Source organism: Sus scrofa, chromosome 1, assembly GCF_000003025.6.
Source record: "Sus scrofa isolate TJ Tabasco breed Duroc chromosome 1, Sscrofa11.1, whole genome shotgun sequence".
Lineage (NCBI taxonomy): Eukaryota > Metazoa > Chordata > Mammalia > Artiodactyla > Suidae > Sus > Sus scrofa.
In genome coordinates this window covers 215,899,618-215,921,638 of record NC_010443.5, presented here as the reverse complement: position 1 = coordinate 215,921,638, position 22,021 = coordinate 215,899,618, and the positions used below count along the sequence as shown (strand labels likewise).

At 36.6% G+C, this 22,021-nt stretch overlaps 1 protein-coding gene across 6 annotated transcripts in view; it reads left to right on the top strand.

Moving 5' to 3' along the window:
- The window catches only part of IL33 (interleukin 33), a 42,115-nt gene extending 20,306 nt beyond the window's left edge, over window positions 1–21,809 (top strand). The window contains exons 2-9 of one of the 6 annotated variants that reach the window (XM_005660112.3): window positions 6,980–7,084; window positions 8,746–8,852; window positions 14,320–14,445; window positions 15,004–15,147; window positions 16,298–16,405; window positions 16,990–17,040; window positions 17,922–18,019; window positions 19,694–21,809. In XM_005660112.3, coding sequence (XP_005660169.1) covers window positions 8,756–8,852; window positions 14,320–14,445; window positions 15,004–15,147; window positions 16,298–16,405; window positions 16,990–17,040; window positions 17,922–18,019; window positions 19,694–19,900 — 831 coding nt within the window. In that variant the 5' untranslated portion in view covers window positions 6,980–7,084; window positions 8,746–8,755 and the 3' untranslated portion in view covers window positions 19,901–21,809. 6 annotated transcript variants of the gene reach the window in all.

The window sequence follows — 22,021 nt, the reverse complement described above, 5'->3', positions numbered from 1 at the left end:
AGAACCAGTTTGGGGGTGCTGTCTTCTTTCAGTAATTTTCTAGTACCTAACAATGGGTTTGTATAATCCCACCCTACCCTCAGAGATCCTCTACACAGGCAAGAACATGCAAGCTTGACAAGGCAGTGAATGGAATTTAAGGCCCAGGAATACAGTTCCATCTCATTCTACTAATGGGTCCCATGGAATAAAAGAAAGAACCAGATGGACTTGATTTCAGATTCTGACTTTGCTGCTTATTAGCTATGTGGTGGTTTTTTTTTTTTTTTTTTTTGGTAAGATATTTAATCTCTCTGATCCTCTATTTCCTCACTTCTAAACAGAGGCAATCATATTAAAATACTAGTGTCATAGTGACAATCAAAAATACTGTATGTAAAGCATCTGACCTATAGAAGATGCTCAAGACACTGTAACTGTTAACACCATTAGCATCACCACCACCACTACTATAAAGAGTTTGAACTAAGGCCAACTCCATGCTGATTTCACTCCCTCTTACTGCCTTCCATCTGTTCCTCATATGGCAGCCAGAGCACTCTTTAAAAAAACAAACAACAAAAAAAAACGAAGTCACATTCCATGTCACTTAAACTCTTCTTTGGCTTCCCACTGCACCTTGAATAAAATCCAAGCTCCTTCCTGGCTTCTGTGTCATTCCATCCCCAACTCCAGCCCATTACGTTATACTCTCCCCATTTCCTAATCTGCTTCAGCCACACTGGCCTTCTCAGTTCCCTACACACTACAAATTCTGTCAGGGCCTTTGCCCCGGAAGTTTTCTCTGTCCAGAAGGCACCCTCTGTTTCCTCTCTGCCATGTGTTCTTCATGCTACCTTCTCTGACCACACTACTCCTTTATCGTCCTTACCATCCTAATTATTATTTATAGTTTTTGCAAATGATTTATTTGTGTGATCATTTGCTCAACATCTTTCTCCCAAAAGAATAAACTCCAGGGGGGCAGAAAGAAGTTTTTTCTGTTCACTACTGTATCCCTAGCACTTAGCCCAGCACTAGACAAATGTTTGATTACTGATCTTATTACTAGGCAGCATTCTGTATTGTAGTACAGATACAAATCCACACCATTTGTGAACTTGGAACCTCAGAGAAGTAGGGATATTCCTATAATGATGACTAGTAATGTTTCTTTTCAAACATTTAACTACATTCTAAGGCATTAAAGGTTTTTCTTTTCTTTCTTTTTTTTTTTTTTTTTTTTTTTTTTGCTTTTTAGGGCCACACCCATAGCATATGGAAGCTCCCAGGCTAGGGGTCAAATCAGAACTACAGCTGCCAGCCTACACCACAGCTACAGCAATGTAGGATCTGAGCTGCGTCTGCAACCTATACCACAGCTCACAGCAATGCTGCTCCACAGCAGGGCTGGGGATCAAACCTGCATCCTCATGGATCCTAGTCAGGTTCATTAACCACTGAGCCACGAAGGGAACTCTCAGTGAATCTACTTTAAATTTATTTATTTTAAAAGTAAATTCACAAAGTTCCCATTGTGGCAGGCTCAGCAGGTTAAGAATCCAACATGGTGTCCATGAGGATTCAGGTTTGATCTCTGGCCTCGCTCAGTGGGTTAAGGATTCAGCATTACCATGAGCTGTGGTGTAGGTCACAGACTTGGCTCTGATTTATCATTGCTGTTTGTGTCATTGCTGTGCAGCTCCAATTCTACCCCTAGCCTGGGAACTTCCATATGCTGTATTTGCAGCCCTAAAAAAAAAAAAAAAAAAGTAAATTCACAATAAAGAAAGAAAGACCAGCAGCTAACTTAACATTCTTAAGGGTACCAGTACTTTAAAAGAGGGAAAATTGCTAATCAAAGAGCATTGCTTGACATATAAGAGAAGGTTAATGATTTAGTAAATGATTTTTCAGGTGATCAGATGTAGACTGTATGACAAAATGAAGTGAAAATTTTTGTAGTGTCCCATGGGTTAATGCTGATGGAATACATAGTCCCTGGCAAATCATGGGCACTCAATATCTGTTTTTGTTTTGCTTTTTCTTTCTTCTTTTTTTTTTTTTTAGGGCCACACCCATGCCGTATGGAAGTTCCCAGGCTAGGAGTCAAATCAGAGCTGTAACTCTTGGTCTACACCACAGCGACAGCAACTCAGAATCTGAACCACATCTGCAACCTACACCACAGCTCACGGCAATGCTGGATTCTTAACCCACTGAGTGAGGCTAGGGATCAAACCCGCATCCTCCTGGATAATAGATTTGTTTCCGATGTGCCACAACAGGAACTCCTCAATATTTGTCTAATGTAGGTTTCTGGAAGCCTTCTACAGCCAAAAAAGCAATCACACACAGCAACTTTGGAAATGACTATACCTCATACACTTTTATTGTTGTGGTTGCTCAAAAATGAATTACCAACTAATGAATTTCTATATAAGACACTATTTATTGATTAAAATCTCCTTGTAGTTTTTCATTTTTATTTTTTCTTTTTTGTAATTTAAATGTATGTCATTTGCTCTGGAAGGTTGCCTTCCCACTACATACACACTCTTTACTCTCTCCTCCCTCCTTTCTTCTTCAAAAAGAATTCCTTCTTTCCTTTTATTATCTAAAATAGAGCTTTCCCCTGGTGACACTCAAACCTTGCTCTCCTTCTTTCTTAGGGTCAATAGAGAAAGTGGCATATTTCTCATTTTCCATTGCCCTTGGTAACTACTTACATTAATTTCTTTCCATTCTGGTTACAGAGACCCCCAACATCCTTTTCTGTTTGATACTGCCCCTGTTGTCATCACCCTTGCTGACTTTAGTGCCTATTTAAATGACTCTTTAGTAGTCTTCCATAGCTCACCCACAAAGCCTCATCCTCACCACCATTATCATCAGAACATCTCTACCTCCAAAACAGGGAACATTAGAATTTCCCTGTTTATAAAACAACCTTCTCTTTTTCTACTTTTCCCAATCCCACTTTTAAAACCTTTTTTTTTTAATTAAAAAAAAATTGTTTGCTTTTTATGGCTACACCCATGGTATCTGGAGGTTCCCGGGGATCACACAGAAGCTTTAGCAGCCAGCCTACACCATAGCCACAGCAACACCAGATCCAAGCCACATCTGCGACCTATACCACAGCTCATGGCAATGCCAGATCCTTAATCCACTGTGCGAAGCCAGGGATCGAACCTGTGTCCTCATGGGTACTAGTCAGTTGGTTACCACCGAGCCACAATGGGAGCTCCTCATTTTAAAAATTTTAAATATAAAATTGTGCTAAAATATAACAAAATTTACCATTTTAACCTTTTAAAATGTATGTGAAGTACAGTGACATTGTTGAGCAACCATCACCACAATCTGTCTCCAAAACTTTTTTCATCTTCCAAAAATGAAACTTGCTGTTCAACAAATAGGATCTCCCATTCCTTGGGTAGTTGTTTTAACCATATTGCTCTTAATTTCTGTAACACTTCTCACAACCTACTTTATGAAGAAGATTCAGGCCATTTACAAGACCCTCAAGTTCATGTTCCTAAACCTTACATTTCACATTTCTCCCATTCTCTTGCTTTTCTTACTCTCACAAAGGAGGAAAGAAAGAAGTAGGTCTCTTCCTTTTCAAAGTTGACCCTTTCAGTAATGTTTTTCCCCCCCTCTCTCTTTTCTGTCTCCTCTGGAACTTTACTATATCAACTTTCTCCTTTTCATTGGCTTTCTCTCTGAAATGAAACATTCCTAAGGGTCCCATATCCCAATTAAAAAAAAAAAAAGTCAAACAGCAACATTAGTTTAAATTTCTACTATGTTCCAGCTATTGTGCTAAGTGCTTAAAATATCCCTTCTCATATAATTCTCACAACAACCCTACGAGTTCAAATTATTATAAGAAAAAAATGTTATTATGAGGAAACTGAGGCCTTAAAGACATCAAGTAACTTGCTCAAGATTACTTAACTAGTAAGTAGCATCTTCCCTTCTTCATGCTACTGTCAAGATATAAAGATACTCTTTGTCTCCCTCTCATTACTTTCTTGAAAAGCCTCACTCCTTTCTTCTTCACACTGTGTCATGCACTGCAGTTTCCCACAATGCTTAAAGGACTCTCTCTAAGATCCCTAACTAATCTCCTGCTAGGGCCCTGCAGGACTCATCACCAAATGTTCCTTTTTGAGACTATCTCCTTTCCTAGCCTTGATAATACGACCTCTTTTTTTTCTGCTTCTGTTTCCGATCTTCTTCGCTAACTCTTTTTCTTCTCTTAACCCACAGTTTCATCTAGACACAGCTTTCTCTTCCTGCTCCACCCTCAGGAAAGACAATCTCATTTGTTCCCACATCATCAACTCTTTTGCTTTCACAAATGAACAAATCCACATGGCTAACTCTGGTCTCTACCCACAACCTAGTTCCAGGTCCCTGCTGAAATTTCCCCTTAATTGCTCCTCAAATTTGAGATACTATTTGCCCAAAATCACACTCACTACCTGTTTCTGCCAAAGAACTTCCACTTGAGTTTCCTACCCTGAACCACTGGCACCACTTTCACTTCTCTTTACCTCTCCCTCCCTAGTCCATAGCTGATATGCTCATATCAAAAACAAGCTCTGGGGGCTCTGTGGTGGACACAACCTTGAACTGGGAATGAAATTTGGTTCTAATCTTGACTCAGCTACTAATGGGCTGAGTGACTTAACAGAGCTAGAACAGGGCTTTCTGGGAGCCTTTCTCATCCTTATATTCAAGGACTCTTATGAAATGCCTGCAGCACTCATCATGTTCATCCTCTCCTTACTAGTCTTACTAGGTCTCTCCTCATCCATTTTTACCTGGATTATTCAATTAGCCTTCTAACTTCCTTCTATCCTTCCTTCTGGTCCTTTACAGAGCCATAAAATAATGGTCATAAAGAGTTTCCATCATGGCTCAGTGATAACAAATCCAACTAGTACCCATGAGGATGCGGGTTTGATCCCTGGCCTTGCTCAGTGAGCTGTGGTGTAGGTCACAGATGTGGCTTGGATCTTGCATTGCTGTGGCTGTGGTGTAGGCTGGCAGTTACAGCTCCGACAGAACCCCTAGTCTGGGAACTTCCATATGCCATGGAATGGCCCTAAAAAGACCAAAACAAACAAACAAACAGGAGTTCCCGTCGTGGCGCAGTGGTTAACGAATCCGACTAGGAACCATGAGGTTGCGGGTTCGGTCCCTGCCCTTGCTCAGTGGGTTAACGATCCGGCGTTGCCGTGAGCTGTGGTGTGGGTTGCAGACGCGGCTCGGATCCCGCGTTGCTGTGGCTCTGGCGTAGGCCGGTGGCTACAGCTCAGATTTGACCCCTAGCCTGGGAACCTCCATATGCCGCGGGAGTGGCCCAAGAAATAGCAAAAAAAAAAAAAAAAAAAAAAAAAAAACAAACAAACAAACAAAAAAACCCCACAAAAACAGTCATAAGACACATCTTTGATGTTATCTCTCACTTGCTCATAAAACTTTCAAAAGATTCCTATTGTCTATAGGATAAAATTCAAACTCCATACTGTTGCACTTATAGCTCTCTGCCTGACAGTCCCTACATAATATGAAACTTCACTTTATCTAAATAAGATTACACATGTGTTTGGGATAAGCATTTGAGGAAAAAAATTCTTGCACTTTATACTAAAAGTAATAGTGGATTAAAGATTTAGGTATTAAATAGTAAAGAATAAAAGTTTTAGAAAATTACATAATAAATTTATTTATAATCTTGGAGGAGGGGAAGACCTTTTGAAGCATGACACAAAAATGAAAAGTTCTAAAAGAAAACACTAAGTGAATTTTACTACATGATATTTAAAAACATGTCAAAATTAAAAAAATGCAATTCTCAAAGTCTAAAGATAATTGGTACTAAGGAAAAATTTTGACAGACAAGGGTTTCATTTCTTAATTTACCAAGAGTTGGTATAAACCATTAATTTGCAGACACTGACGACAAATATGTTTTAACAAGATATTCATTCTCACTAAATAATTAAAGAAATAAAATTCAAAACCATGAGATATGTTCCACTCTTTAAAAATGCAAACATTTTAAAGGTGTTGAATGCTACTGCTGCAAAGGCAGTGAAGAAAAAGGCACTCATCTGAATTGTTGAAAAATTATAAATCAATACAAAATTTTTTGAAGTCTATTGGATAATATCTTTTAAAATACAAGGTGCATGTACTCTTTGATACAGCGTTCTGCCACTAGGAATTTATGTTACAAATGAACTTACAAAGGTTTACCAAGAATCAAACACAGATACACATGCACACACATACACACAGCTGTCAGTTGTGACACTGGTGATATAAGAAAAAAAAGAAAGAGAAAACCGGAAACAACCAAAGAGTTAGTCAATATAAGATTGCTTATGATATATTTACATGAATGAGTGCTATTTGTAATACTTCCTGTAAAAAGAATGATTCTAACATGTGGAAATGTTTATGATGTAGTATTAATTACATAATGAAAAAAAGCTTACAAAACAATATTTGCAGTATGATTCTACTTTTTAAAATAAAAAATAGACATGCATAGTATTTTTGCATTGAAAATAGAATGTCAGGATCTACAGCATACATGCTTTCTGGTCATTTATACATTTTCTAAGTGCACTTACCTCATCTTTATAACCTGCAAAAAAAATACTTAAAGTTTTCAACTTTCTGTAGAAAAGAGAAAGGCAATTAAATAATCTGTGTCCTGTTTTATAAAGTTATTGCTTTATAACTGAGCAATAAACATTACGTGGAATCCATGTCATAGAGGTTTTATAAAAATAAATGACTAACCGAGTATATAACTCATTGAAAGTGCTAAAGCTAGAACAATCTTAAAAGCTGTTTAGGATTTGGCCATGGGAATAAGATATGTTTCTACTCATTCTAACCCATTCAACTAGTTCTGTTGTTGCATTGCCTTATTCATCAAATGCTGTCACCCAGTGTTGCTTAAACCAAATAGGGGTATATAAAAGTAGAGTTGGAATATAACTGCATCAACTACTACCAAGTGCGGATGACAGGAAACCTCATTACTTGACAGCAACCCTTCATATTTATAACTTAGGTGAGTATTTGCCATATGTTATTAGAAAAAGCAGCAAAAAGGAACCAGTAATGCTTATATTTCCATATACTCTGTAATATTTCTGATTTAAAAATAAGATAATAAAGAGTAAATTTTAAGCTGAAAAAATGGTGAAAAGGGTGATGGTATTTTTTAAGCAAAAGATTTGTAGATAGTTTAAAGAAACTGCTTTGTTTTTTAGACTAGGATTAGAAAATATTTCTTGACTATGCTTTTGACTTATCATGTTATTCTTAAAAAGCAGCTTACTTTCTCTGTGCCAATGACTCCATTTTAAATGTGATTTTCAGTTTCTTACCTATCTTATATAACTCTGCAAGCTAATGTTGGTTTAGAGGAGAATTCCTCCAAGTGTGTTCTCACAAACCAGCTAGCTATTAGTGTTAACAGAGGAGCTTGAGGAGGTTACAAGATCAAAAAATTACTGAAAATAATTAGTTAAAGGTAGCCACAGTTCTTCAGTGAGGGACTGTCAACACCTTTACTATACTAATATGAATTCTGACTTCCCAAGAAGTGGAATACAGATTGAAACATTTCCTAGATTTATTTGAAAATACAACTTTTAAAAAATCTAGCAATGCAATTTTCATACTATCAGTAAAGAGTTACCTGAAGAACTGAAATATGCAGGAAACTATTTGAACTATTTTCTGTACAATTTAAAAGTTAACACAATAGGAGTTCACATCATGGCTGGGCAGAAACAAATCTGACTAGTATCCATGAGTACACAGGTTCAGTCCCTGACCTCACTCAGTGGGTTAAGAATCTGGCATTGCCATGAGCTGTGGTGTAGGTCACAGATGTGGCTTGGTTCTGGCATTGCTGTGGATGTGGGCAGGCCGGCAGCTACTGCTCTGACTGCTCTGATTTGACCCCTGGCCTGGGAACCTGCATATATCTCAGGTGTGGCCCTCCCCCCCAAAAATAAAGAAAGAAAAAGAATTTTTTTCATGAAACTGGCTGTAAATAGAACGGCTATGTGTAAGAATCTAGTTCGCAAAAGCAGAACCAGGACCAGAATCTACTCTCCTGATTTCCATCTTTATGCCGGAACTTCCTGACCCTGTTTTCTGTCTTCTCCCTCCAAATGTAGAAAGAAAATAATCAGAACTAGGAATTTAACTTCAAATGCTCAGGCAGTTGTCCATCTCCTTTAAAATAATAAATTTCATAATAATAGTATTTAACTTGTAAGCATAATGTGCGACAGTGCAGTTAGGTCATCATCGTGTGTTAACTTTTATTTATTTCTTTTTTCCTTTTTCTTCCTTTTTTTTTTTTTTTTTTTTTTTTTTTAGGGCCACACTCAAGGCATATGAAGGTTCCCAGGTTAGGGGTCGAATCGGAGCTGTAGCTGCCGGCCTACCCACAGCCACAGCAACGCAGTCTTAGAATTTCAATATCAATATTATCACTAACAATAAACCCACAGAGTAGAGTTTCTTTGCAGTTAATTTGTCCTCTGACTATATTCTGATTTAGATATATATTCAGAATACTATGTTCAAATTTTACTGAAATAATTATTTTCTCTATGTAGCTGTGTTATCGATTATACATTGGGCTATCTACAGTTGTTTTTGTTTGTTTTCAAGTTGAGACAAATGCACTAATGCTATATTTCAATCCAACAGAAGCCTGAAAATGAAGCCTGAAGTGAAGTATTCAACCACCAAAATTTCCACAGCAAAGATGAATAGCTCAGCCGGCAAAGTCTCGATAAAATCTCCCAAGTTGAGAAGTAAGGACTTAAGTCTTTCTGATTGTTTTATACACTATTTTTTTTAATCTATTACCAAACCCATATCATTCCAATGTTTATATATGCTTTACATATAAACCATATGTTTTGGTTTATAACCTTACCAAAAATTACTAAGAATACAAGAGCTGAAATTGAAAGATACAGCTCATAAGTGTGAAATAGAGGAGAGTTTCATTTTAACAGACTATATGGCCAACTTTTGCTTATTTGATATATCACAGAACAGGTGTGACTCAGATGATTTAAACCTGCTAATAGTGATGAACATAACCATTTTATTTATTTATTTTTGCTTTTCAGGGACACACCTGTGACATATGGAGGATCCCAGGCTAGAAGCTACTGATAGCCTATGCCACAGCCACAGCAATGCAGGATCTGAGACACATCTGCAACCTACACCACAGCTCACAGCAATAACCCGCTGAAGGAGGCCAGGGGTTGAACCCACATCCTCATGGATACTAGTCAGGTTCATTACTTCTGAACCACAATGGGAACTCCATGATAAACACAATTGTAGCTGTTCATATCAATCCCTTCTCTACCCATACCTCTTGCCACCAAGTCCCAAAACCTTTCCCCCAGATTAACTGACAAAATTTTAAACTTGCCCACTTCTATTCAACATTTATTAAGACCTTTGGTATATCAAGTTTGTGGTCTTGACTTGTGACTTCTGATAAAGGAGAAAATAACAAGTGAAGATATTTAAATAAACCAGGGTCCAAATAGAAAATAATTGACAAAATGATCCTCAAGTCTATCCAGTTGCAAACTCAAAGGATTTGGAATAAGATGAAGGGTAAAAAGTCAGGTAGTTGCCATAGCTTTAAGATGAAAGGGCTGCATACAACTTTGAGCCTTAAAATTACCTATCCTAGGAAAGAATTTTGCAAATTTATACCCATGTTTTTCACTTGAGAGCAGTAACACAAAAGAATTAACAGAGCTCTGTGGACCGTGAGAAAACAGAGGATGAGAAATGATGGTGGGGACTGGTACACCCTTGTTCTTTGAACTCCTCCCATCTCCCCAAACATTTTAGGCTGGAAGACAAGTCAGTGCTAAGGAATATCATTTCTGTCCTCCCTGAGGCTCTGGCCCACCCATGTTCTTCTTTTGTACGTAAGGAAACCAGTAATTTGACTGTGGTTTCTGAATTGCCAGGAAATCACAGCAAAGCTAGTCCCTTTTATTTATGTCTGAGTCAGAATGCTCCTTGCAAGAAGAGTGACTCATCAGAAGTGACTATATACCCCCAAATTGCTTCTTAATACAGAATGCATTCTCTTTGTACCCTAGGAAGTGTGGTCTCTCTATAGATTCTGGACTGAGGGAACAGTCTGGAGTATATACCAGAGTTGCTGGCATTGATGGAAAAAGAAAATGTAACCCCTCCTTTAAGGGAGCAGTGGCCCTAAGAGTTAATTTACACATTTAGAGAAATAATGGTAAAGATAATCCTCAAATCATGTCGCATTATTTTTACTGTTCCTTAACAGATTTTCTCTTCCAACAATATTGGCTCAGCTCAATACTAAAAGTATTGTTACTTAAACACTCCTGGCTAAAATTTTAGCAGATACTTGTGGTATGTGATAGGTACAAACCGCTTCTCAAAACTCAAGATGCAAGGAATGTCACATCTTCTTTTTCTAAATAAACTATTATGAGCCCTCAAGCAACAAAACAAGAAAGTTCATTTTAATTTCTTCTCCCCACTTAGGCTAACTGGATCTGACACAATCACAAAGTCACAAAACTCAGTATCCAACTGTTACAGGTGTCCATAAGTCAGGTACCATATGAGTTCTTGTCATCACCAGGGCATTTCACCTTTAGTACAGGACTTCATGAGCTTTAGGAAAGCCTCTCCCCAAACTCATTTCCTTCCCTATTTCCAGGAAGCTACTCCTCAGGGTCAGGCCATTCTCCTCTGCTACTTCCTCTGTCATATCCACCAACCCTGTCCCTGCCCTGAAATCCAGCTTCCTTATGGATCTATCCAGAAGACATAATCCAGGAGCCGTGGGGTGTATCCATCCAGGAGAAGTATATTTTTTTTTTTGGACTGAACAGTGTTATTGTTTTATAATTGAGGCAATATTTAAAAATTGGGAGATTTTACATAAAAATCTGAATATGTGGTTCCTCTCATAAAATCTGATGTTAAGTCATCAGCATATACAAAGTTGATTGAAGTCACTGGAGCAAGTAAGATGGCCCAGAAAGAACGTCTTGAATGAGAGGAAAAGGCAAAGGACAAAATTCTCAGGAACATCAACATTTTAGGAGCAGGCAGAGAAGGAAGATCTATCAGAGAAACACAGAAGAACTGATCAGAGGGAAACAAGGTGAATCTAAAGAGACTGCTGATACACCCAATAAGGGAAGAAGGGTTCAAAGAAGGATGCGGTCCCCAAGTCAAATGCCACAGACAGGTTAAAGGCAGCCAGCAGTGAGAAGAGACCTTGGTGAAATGAGTGTTTAAGGAAAAATGAAAGATGAAGTGATTTACTTCTGTAGGTCCTCTCAGCCACTGTCTGGCTCTCTCAGTGGCAGAACTACAACAAAATTTCCAGGTCTATCCCCACTTACCAGAAATGCCTGAGGGATTTTATCACCCTGTTGCTATGATGAAACTTATTAGAATTTGCTTAAAAGCCTTACAAAGACATTGCCCTCAGATATCAAGCAGGATGGAGACACAGGAAATTGCAATAGCCTTATCATAAGTTTGAGCTGACCCTCTGACCCTAATGGCACTATCTTCTACAGAGTTCCCATGGCCATGCCAGCTTTATGTGTTCAGGCCAAGAACTCAGCCCTCACACCTCAGTTTCCACTGCCTAGGACACCAAATTATACATTCTACCAAATCCTCGCAATGTAAAGTATTTTACATACTTCAAACACAGTCAGCCCCAATAAATACCCAGTGTTTGTCCACTAGATGCTGTCCTTTACATTCACATCTTTAAACCCAAATTCTCTTCTTCTACATCCACAATACTTCCTCAATATTATGACCCTCATATCTTACTATCCAAGATCAATATCTTGGTCCCCATACAGTCTGTAATATTAGACATACCTGTCATTTCCCCATGAGATGCTAGACATAAAGATAAGCATATTAGGAATGAGCATGCTAAGAGTATCATTTCATGTCTTTTAGCTCTCAAGAGACAATGTGATACAGTATAGTGGGAACTCTGACAGTTGGGTTTTGTTTTTCTTTTTTCTAAAGTAAGTGCCTGACTTAAGTTTTGGTTGCTGTGCTATCCACTTCAAGGTGGTACCCAGTTGAAAGACAGTTATCTTAAATAAACATATGATGAACCAGAAGACTAGATAACGAACCAGAAATCTTAGTTGATTTCCATATCTAGCAATTTGGACCACTATTTTTTTTTCCTCCCCACACTTTAAGTTCCTGCTTTTATATTTTAAATTCACCAATAAATAGGGAGCTCTTGATATCCTAAGCTCCTTCAACCTCAAAAAAAGCAGAACCCCAGTCCCATGAACTCTCTCTACCTGTGCTCTCTCTGTGATCCCAGATACACAGTGTAATTTTCAGGTTTTATAATTAATAAACCTCTACTTTTTTAGTTTCCTGATGGTTACTGCTGAAGGGTATCTTGCAATCATAATAACCACAAAGGCCAATCCGAACACAATATTGGTTATTGATATCAAACACAACATTGGTTATTGATGGCTAAGACTAGCACATAACATATAATTAATAATGTATTATATTAAATTAGTTGTCAGGAAACCAAATTTAATGTTGCCTATGGCACAATTTTGTAAATTATCTTTGAACCCTAACCCTAACCCTATATGTAAGATACCACAGCTGATATTTCTGAAATTGTAAAACAAAACAATATTGTGGAGTTCCAGAGTGGATGATTATGATAAAATAGTCTTGCCCAGCTCTGAAGTTGAATACACTTAAAGCTGTTAATCTGAATTGGAGGCAAGACATAGATAACTCAAAATAGCACCTAACAAAAGTTAATTCCACTTAACTTTAAAAAGCATATTAGGAAGGCAGATATTCTGGAGAGTAAAAAAAACAGATCAGAGAATGGATCTCAAAGTCACAAGTAATTATTTTCATTTTCTGAATTACTATGAATTGAAATTTAGCTATATTGTATAACTTGCTTGATAATTCATTTACTATAATGTTTAAAATTTAGATCTTATGACTCAGATTTAAAATTTTTCTTTCCTATTGAGCTCTGAAAAGCTTTTTATCATTTCCAAGTGGCAAATTTAATTTTTATTTGAAATGTTAATTTTTATTTGGATAAATAAGAATTATTGAATCAATTTTTTACTTCAACTGATTTTATTTCAGTTTGCATTTTATTAGTCTCTAAAATTGCTGTGTAGCATTTTCTTAGATGGAGGTAGATGGAAGAGGAGCTTTAATATTATACACATTTGAGTCACAACTTCTCACCAGACCTATAACCTTGGATAAGTGTCATGACTGCTAAGAACGTCAAGTGATCATCTATAAAATAAAAGAATCATACCTACCTTGCAACATTACTTGTAAAGGGTTAAATGAAAGAGTATGTAAAATTATCAGCACAGTGCTTGGCTTACTGTAGACATACTAATATTTGACAAGGGAACCAAAAATACTCAATGGAGAAAAGATAATCTCTTCAATAAATGGTGGTGGAAAAACTGGATAATCACATATAAAAGAATGAAACTTAACTCCTATCTACACCACACACAAAAATTAACTCACAGTGTATTAAAGACTTAAAGGTAAGACCTGAAACCATGAAACTCTTAGAAGAAAACACAGGCAAAAAGCTCCTTGACATAGGTTAGCTATTTTTAATGTCAATAAACTTTATAGACTACAGCTATCCCTCTAAAATTGTTAAAAAGCATATTTTAGATAAGTAGAAAAGATTATAGATTTCATATGACTGTAAGAGCTCCTCCTCAGGCAAAGATTGACATTTGTTGGATGTAGATCCATACTCCCTTATAACAATTTTGAAACCAAAATCTTTTCTAAAGACCTAAAGTTTCATAACTTGTTTGAGAGCAAAATACAACCTGAGCTCACTTGACAATTAAATCATAACCTGAATAAACATAAGATCTTTATTTATTCTACTTTATGAAAATCTTCCTATGTTTTAGTATAAAATTATTATTTTTTTATTACGAGGTGCTGCCCTAGTCCCTGATGGATATGCAAGCTATACACAACATATGCTCTACTCAACAATCTTAAAATCTAAAAATCTCTGAAATTTGAAATATAGCTGGCCCCAAGGATTCTGATAAGATACTGTAGATCTATAGTTGCTTTCTTATCCTGCTATATTCAGGGTTTGTAAAAGGATAAAGATGGATGAAATGAAATGATATCACAATTTTTTTAATTGCTTAGAATCCCAACAGAAGGCTAAAGAAGTCTGTCAGATGTACTTTATGCAGCTTCGCTCTGGCCTTATCATAGAAAAGAAGGCCTGTTACTTTGGGAAAGAAACCACCAAAAGGCATTCACCAACAAAAGGTAAGGAGAAACTATGCATTTTCTGATAATTTTTCAACATAGTGTTGGGCTTCCATTTGCCTTCATATACCACCTCAAGATATATATATTTTTTCCTCACCCAAATTCCTCCTGTAAAAGTGTAAAGATGATGAACTATTTTTTAGCCATTTTCAAAATGGCATATAAAGAGTTTTTAATAGCATGGGATAAGTGGTTATGTTATAAATATTAAGTGAAAATAGAGGATACAAAATTATAAATATATTTACATATTTATAAAGGTTTTTTTCTTTTATTTCAACGAAGTAAACTAAAATGTTAATAGGGTTGCCTTTGGGGTGTGGAGACCACTGGGTGACTAGTTTTCTCCTGCCTGGATTCCAACAGATGTGCCCTAATGGGATATAAGTGTGTAGGAGATGCTGACCCCTTCAGATTCTGTGGTGGCTGAAGTCCTGGGGCCAGTCAACACTGTCGACAAGCAGCCTTGACTGGAAATCCAGTCAAAGAGGAGATAAGGGACGGGTCTTCATAGAGTACTGACAGTCCACTCCTATCCCCACCCTTGTCCTGCAGGTAAAAAATGCAAAAAGCAACCTCTGGTACTTGCTGCCTGTCAGCAGCAACTAGGACACCTTGAACGGTCTGTGGAGGGCTTCACCTTTACTAATACTATGGTCCAGAAATATACCACAGCAACTAATCTTCTAAGTATCAAAGGTAAGACTGCTCACAGGGGTGGTATGAGGGTAAGGAGGGAAGTAAAACACAGGACCCGGGTAAGTGCCACAACTGGAAGCAGCCCCAAGTCTCCAACTTTGTGTATATCAGAAACTTCTGTCCACTTGCTGTTGATATGCCCACATAGCGGTATTCAAACTAGGTACAGGGTAGTTACTCTAACAATGTATATGCATTCTATAGTTAGAAATCTACTATAATTTTGAAATGCTTGCCGTGGAATAGAATCTCATATATATTATTCCTGGGAAGAATACATCATCCTTTAGGAGAAAAAACCACATTATCTACCCAAACTTCAACGATTTGACAATGAAAGAAAAGGAAGAGCTATTATATTTTTAAATTTCAACTTGAATATTCTAAATAGTTTTTAATGGTTTTTAAATCATATCACCTAATTGTGCAAATAAATTTAATATTTAATATTCTTTTTAATATTTTATTTTCTTGCACATAAGTCTATACTTAAGGAAAATATAGTGATTTTTTTTCCTCTAGGACCTATACATGTAGTCCCTATATCTTCTCCAGTTTACCCCAGCACAGTGTAGAAATACTATCATTTTCTACATATACCAGTACATCTTCAAAAAAATTGAGAGTATTGCTTTAAGTGTCTCTGTTATTTAGCCAGAGGACAGAATGAGGTTCACACCTGCATTCTTCAGGACTGCTGGAAGTCTCTGAGTAACTCTATGCTTTGCAACTGGGAATTCACTTATCCATGTCTATCAAAATATAGTTCCTTCTTGCCCGTAGTTCTCCCTAGACCATGAGGAGCCAAGAAATGGAGGTTTCCTCGGGCAAGGGTCTATCATTTTCCCACTTCTTTCTTCCCACCAAACCCTCCCATAAGCACACTAACATAGCTTCCCATGGCCTTCATGCAGGAGGCTAGCATTTTTTAATCCCATTCAGGTGGCCCACCTCAGCCTTTGAGCTACATTAAACTTGTGCCAAAGGCTTTCATCTATTGAATAGTAATGGACAAAGTGAAGCTATATTGCAAAAACAAACAAAAAAACACAATCCATTGAGGAGGTTTTTTTTTTTCTTTATTTCTAAAAGATTGTTCAGGGAAATAAGTTTTTTGAATTCTTAATAATAAGATTTTTACTTGTTACAGAACATTCTGCTTCTCTCAGTACATATAACGATCAATACATTACTTTTGCTTTTGAGGATGGAAGTTATGAGATCTATGTTGAAGACTTGAGAAAAGACCAAGAGAAAGGTACAACATTTCCTATTGTCTATAATGATATAATGATGACTAGTAAGGTTAAAAAAATAAATTTACCAAACCATAAACAATAGATTAACTCAGTCATGGCAAATAGATTTCATGCTGCATGCTAACTCCAACACACTGGCAGTGGATGCTTGAATACCACTGTACTGAAGGAGATTCAGAAGCTTATTCAGAGTTCATCAGGGAAGAATGATATATTGAGAAGTGGTATCTGTTGTGAAATATGGAAGGAGGTACCACACATATTGGCTGTCACTAAATTACCCTACCAGGTCTTTCCAGTCTTCTCAATATCACCAAACTACAACCTCCAGTAAAAGAATATACCAATGCTATGAGCAATATTTTTAATATTTTAATACCAATATTGTTTGATAATTCCTCAGAACATATTTATACATTTTAAGACCTTACACAAAATCACAGAAGTTTTGCTTTTACTAATACATAATAAAAGAGCATGTTTTCTGATGTGTTATATATATATATATATATATATACATATATATTGAAACTATCTGATAAAACTGTATCTCACCAAAGGGATTTTACCCATTCTCTTTCAGATAAGGTGTTACTCCGTTACTATGATTCCCAAATCCCCTCAAGTGAAACAGGTAATTGGGAAGGCTGGGTAGATCTGGTGCTTGAATTTTTAAATTTAGGGTAAAGACAAATGCAAAAATGCTCCATGGGAAAGGAAAGCAGTCTAAGAAGTTTCTCCCTGACCTAAGCTCATGATAAAAATCTTAGATTTTAGATTTTAAAAGGATTTACTCCATTTTATCCATTTTCAGTTTAGTAATTAGGATAAAGGTTTGGTTACATTTAAGAGAAATTCAGAATAATAGTGGTTTAGGTTACACAAATTTTTATTTCTGTCTTAGCCAGGGCTGGAATGACAGTTCTGCTCAACAAGTTGCCAAGCGAATCAACTCCTTTCCTCTTTCTAGCTCTGCCAACATACACGTGGTTCAAGATTTCTTGCCATCATGACAATGTCCAATCAGTAGTACAGAGGAAAACATATGCATGAATTCTCTTTCTTTTTAAAGACACAAAATGGAACTTGCACCTGACAATTCCACTCACCTCACCTTAGAACTTAGACAACATTGCTACACTCAGCTACAAGAAGGCAGGCTGGGAAATGTTCTATTATCACACTAAAAGAGAAAGAAATTGGATTTGGGGGAACAACTACCAGTGGCTTTCTATGTAGATAGAGAAGCTGATACCCAGAGCAACATCCATTTGAGTCACAATTCTGCAATTAAAAAGCATATAAGAAGATTAACCCTCCTCCTAAGGGGATTTAGAATTACTACTGTCCAATGACTCTTTAGTTTCATTTGGGTACAAATATTTCTAAGAGACATGTTAGTGAAAGAAGCAGTTGTTTTACGTGCACCTTGGACTCTTTTCTCAGTGTTAAATTGACTTAAATTAAAATGGGTTATAATTCTTAACTTTATAATTGCACTTTTTAAATTGCAAGATGGTGGTGGTGATCATCGGAAATTAATGGTAAACCTGAGCCCCACAAAAGACAAAGATTTCTTGCTGCATGCCAACAGTAAGGAGCATTCTGTGGAGGTAATGGAAATATGTACCTAATTGTCATGACTTGACTCTACCCAGCTGTGAAGATTTGGGTATTTGAGGTATTTTGAAGAAGTTTTGGGTAGATTTGGGTATTTGAGGTATTTTGAAGAAGAAGTTTTATCTATACTAGTGTACATAAAACAAAATGCTTACTATCAATAACTTGCTTCTAGAGTAGGGAAGGAAGGGAAATTAGCATGTATAGCCCTGCTATTTAAAGTCTGCTCTCTGCTAGCAGTATGGCCTTACCTGGGAGCTTATTAGAAATGTAGGCTTTCAGGCTCCCTTTCAACTGACTCAGAATCAGCATTTTAATACATCTCCAGAGAATTCATATGTACATTAAAATATTGGAAACACTGCTACACAGAATGATCTCAAATCCTTTCTATTTGGCTTTAGGAACTACTATGTTCTTCCAGGATGTATTTCCTCATAAAATATAATTTTCTTGAGCAAATGCAAAAGTAGTTTTATACTCTGAGATTGCTAAAGGGTGGGTCATAAACATTTCCATATGCCAAGATATATAGATAGCATAACAATCTACATTCTAATCATAGGATTCACTATTGTCTTCTTCAGTTAGTAAATAGCAGTATTATATTGCTCATAATGAAGCTTTACAAATATCCTAAGGAACAAGCAAGTCAAAACTGTGCACAATAATGGAAACATGAGAGTATAATATAGAAGGTAAATTATATAAATTCACAGATTATAAAGCTAACTAATATAGCCATGCAAGGTATCAACAAAACAATGGATGGTAACAGGCATCTCTTTTAAAAAAAAAAATCCTAGGGAGTTCCCATTGTGGCACAGCAGAAATGAATCTGACTAGCATCCATGAAGACGTGGGTTCGATTCCCTGGTCTCGCTCAGTGGGTTAAGGATTTTGCATTGCCATTACCTGTGGTGTATGTCACAGACATGGCTCAGATACCGTGTTGCCGTGGCTGTGGCTGTGGCTGGCAGCTACAGTCTGATTTGACCCCTAGCCTGGAAACATACACATGTCGCAGGTGTGGCCCTAAAAAGCAAAAAAAAAAAAGCTAAGTGTATATAATGCTGTTTGGCATACGTAACTACTCAATAATAAGAGTTTACCCCTTACTGAGCTCTATCATACACCAAGCAGTGGGCTAAATGTTTTTACAAGCACTATCTCATGTAATTCTCACAGTAACTCTTATGACATTATTATATTGGTTAGGTTTGCCATGTAACAAACCATCTCCAACACTTAGTGTCTTAAAATAATAATCATTTATATCACTCACATATCTGTGAGTAAGTTGGAGGCTGACTAATTTAGAAGACAGGTAGACTAAAATTGAGGCTTGAATGGTAAAGCAAAGAGCCCAGGTCTTGGAGATAGTACATGGCAAAGAGGGGTACAAATGGAGAACAACTGCATCCAGATCCAGTTATTCTAAGCCATCATGTCTCTCAAAATATACTATCAGTAAATCAAATCAAATCTCCCCACTTTGGCTCTCTGCTCACTTCTTTCCCGCCTTCTATTCCCTACTCGGTAATCAGGATTGTTATAAATATCAAGTGATGAATAATTATTCTCCTTTAGTTTCCAACACAGGGATGTAAAGTTGATTCTGGACTTCCCACTCACATATTGGTTACTTTCTCTCTTATTTTCCTCAGCTACAAAAATGTGAAAACCCACTGCCAGAACAGGCCTTCTTTGTCCTTCATGAGCAGCCCTCCAAATGTGTTTCATTTGAATGTAAGAGCCATCCTGGAGTGTTTCTAGGAGTAAAGAATAACCAGCTAGCTCTAATCAAACTAGGGGAACACCCTGAGGATTCAAATAGAGAGAATACCACATTTAAGCTCTCAAACTTAATGTGACAGAAAGCTGTGGATCTTGGATTGAGTAGCCAAAATAGCTATCATTGGAGAAAGGATGAGAGGTAAAGAAAGAGACAGATAACATTTAAGGGAAATATAATGTTTGGTATACTCTGTAATGTTTTCCTTATTATGTATAAAAATATTATTTTGTAATCCTTTAGTTCTGTTTTTTATTTTCCTCTGTATCACTGCATATTCAATACAAGTATTAGTATATTAAATAGCATATCAGTAAAGAGACTCACTAAGATTATGAAGATATACAGCCTAACTTTTATTTTTTCTATTTTCAGTCCAGAAATAATTTCATATTTAGAGCTGAGACCTCTGGAGAGAAGCAAGGGCCTTATCCTCAGTCTCACTTTACGTAAGGATCCATTTTAAAGAGCTGCATAGGGACATAATTTTCCCTGGTTCCAAACAATAGCCTCAAACACTAGAGTTGCTAATAAAAAGATAATTGGAAATTACACAGATTGAACACTTCACAACTGGAATCAAAGACCAAGTTTGTAAATACTTGAAACTTCAGATGCCTATATGGCTAGGCAGGTAATAATTTAGGAAAATTATTTAAAAATTAGGAAAAATAAATCAAGTATTTTAGAAGTTAATAATTTCACCTTTACTCATCTTTTAATCCTGATTTTTACAGACTGAGTTAACTTTAAGCAAGGCACTCTTATGTTAGAAAGTGAATAAATTCCAGTGAAATTGTTAGGAATATCTAACAAATTCGAATTTCTTTTAAAGCACTGAGCCACAACACATGTTCGGGTACCTAAGCACCATGGGATCCAAGTACCATGGTGGCGGGAGGGGGTGTGTTGCAGAAGTCATCTAATCTAACCTACCAAGCCTAGAGGGACACAGGATTAAAATTGCAATTTCAATAACCAACTGTCCCTCATGTTTATGGCATACCATGTTCTTTTGACCCTGGCTTCCAGGGATCTATGACTTGATATACTCATCACCTTGGACGGAATTTCCTCTAATCCTTTCCTCCTACGTGTGCACAAGTCCTTTTGTTGTTCAAATTCCCAATGACCCTGCTTACTATGGAATATTCATTTGACTTACGGTCCTTCTCCATTTCATTTGACCCACTGTGGTACACATTACATTTGTACCCTGTGAGCTTCACTTCCACATCACCTGACCTCTGGATGTTAACATCTTTATTCTGCTTTGGCTGCCTTATGCTATAAACTTACAGATGGCAATGTTCTTTATTAAACATCTTCATATTTTATTGTTACTAAGATACCTAACATTTGTACTAAAGCATATAATAACATTTTTCAGCTACTAAATAGCTTTTGCTTATTTTTAAACCTTAGCAGAATTCCCTTGTGACACAGCAGGTTAAGTATCTGACACTGTCACAGCAGCAGCCCAGGTCGTTGCTGTGGTACAGGTTTGATCCCTGGCCTGGGAAATTCCACATGCCACAGACACAGCCAAAAAAAACAAAAACAAAAACAAAAATCCTTAGCAATTTCTCCTTAAATTGTTCATAGGCATAATACTAATAATAAATGATAAACATAATAACAGACTGCTTATAAAATATAATTTTTTTGGAAAGTATAGGCCTTTTAGTTTTTAATTTGTTGAGATATACTGAATATAACTGTTGGTGAAACATAAAATAAAAGGGCCTGAGAATCACTATAGGAGGACAAACAATTGTAGAAAAAATATGTCTTTGTTTCATTGCTTTGTCAATAATTTTACTATAGAGACAAAAATAAAAGCTGAATCTATATAATTCTCTCTGAAAAATACTAAGTGTTGACCATATGTATCTGTATGATATACTTAAAATGATTATTACAAAGTAACCAAATATATCCAATGCACATTGTTTATATTCTTGAATAAACTGTATTTTTCAAAAGTATGTGAGACCATAATGATTTTATCATAAAATGATGCAATATTATGAAATTCTTAAGTAAAAGAAAGCATACCCCAATCCATCAATGTCAGCAAATGGGGTAGGTCATTTGCCTAATATTCTTGGTGCCTTAAAATTACATAAGATTTTTTCAGAGAAGAGATTGTGTCTTTTTCACCATTATACTCCCAGTGTCCATCATGCACCAGCATAAA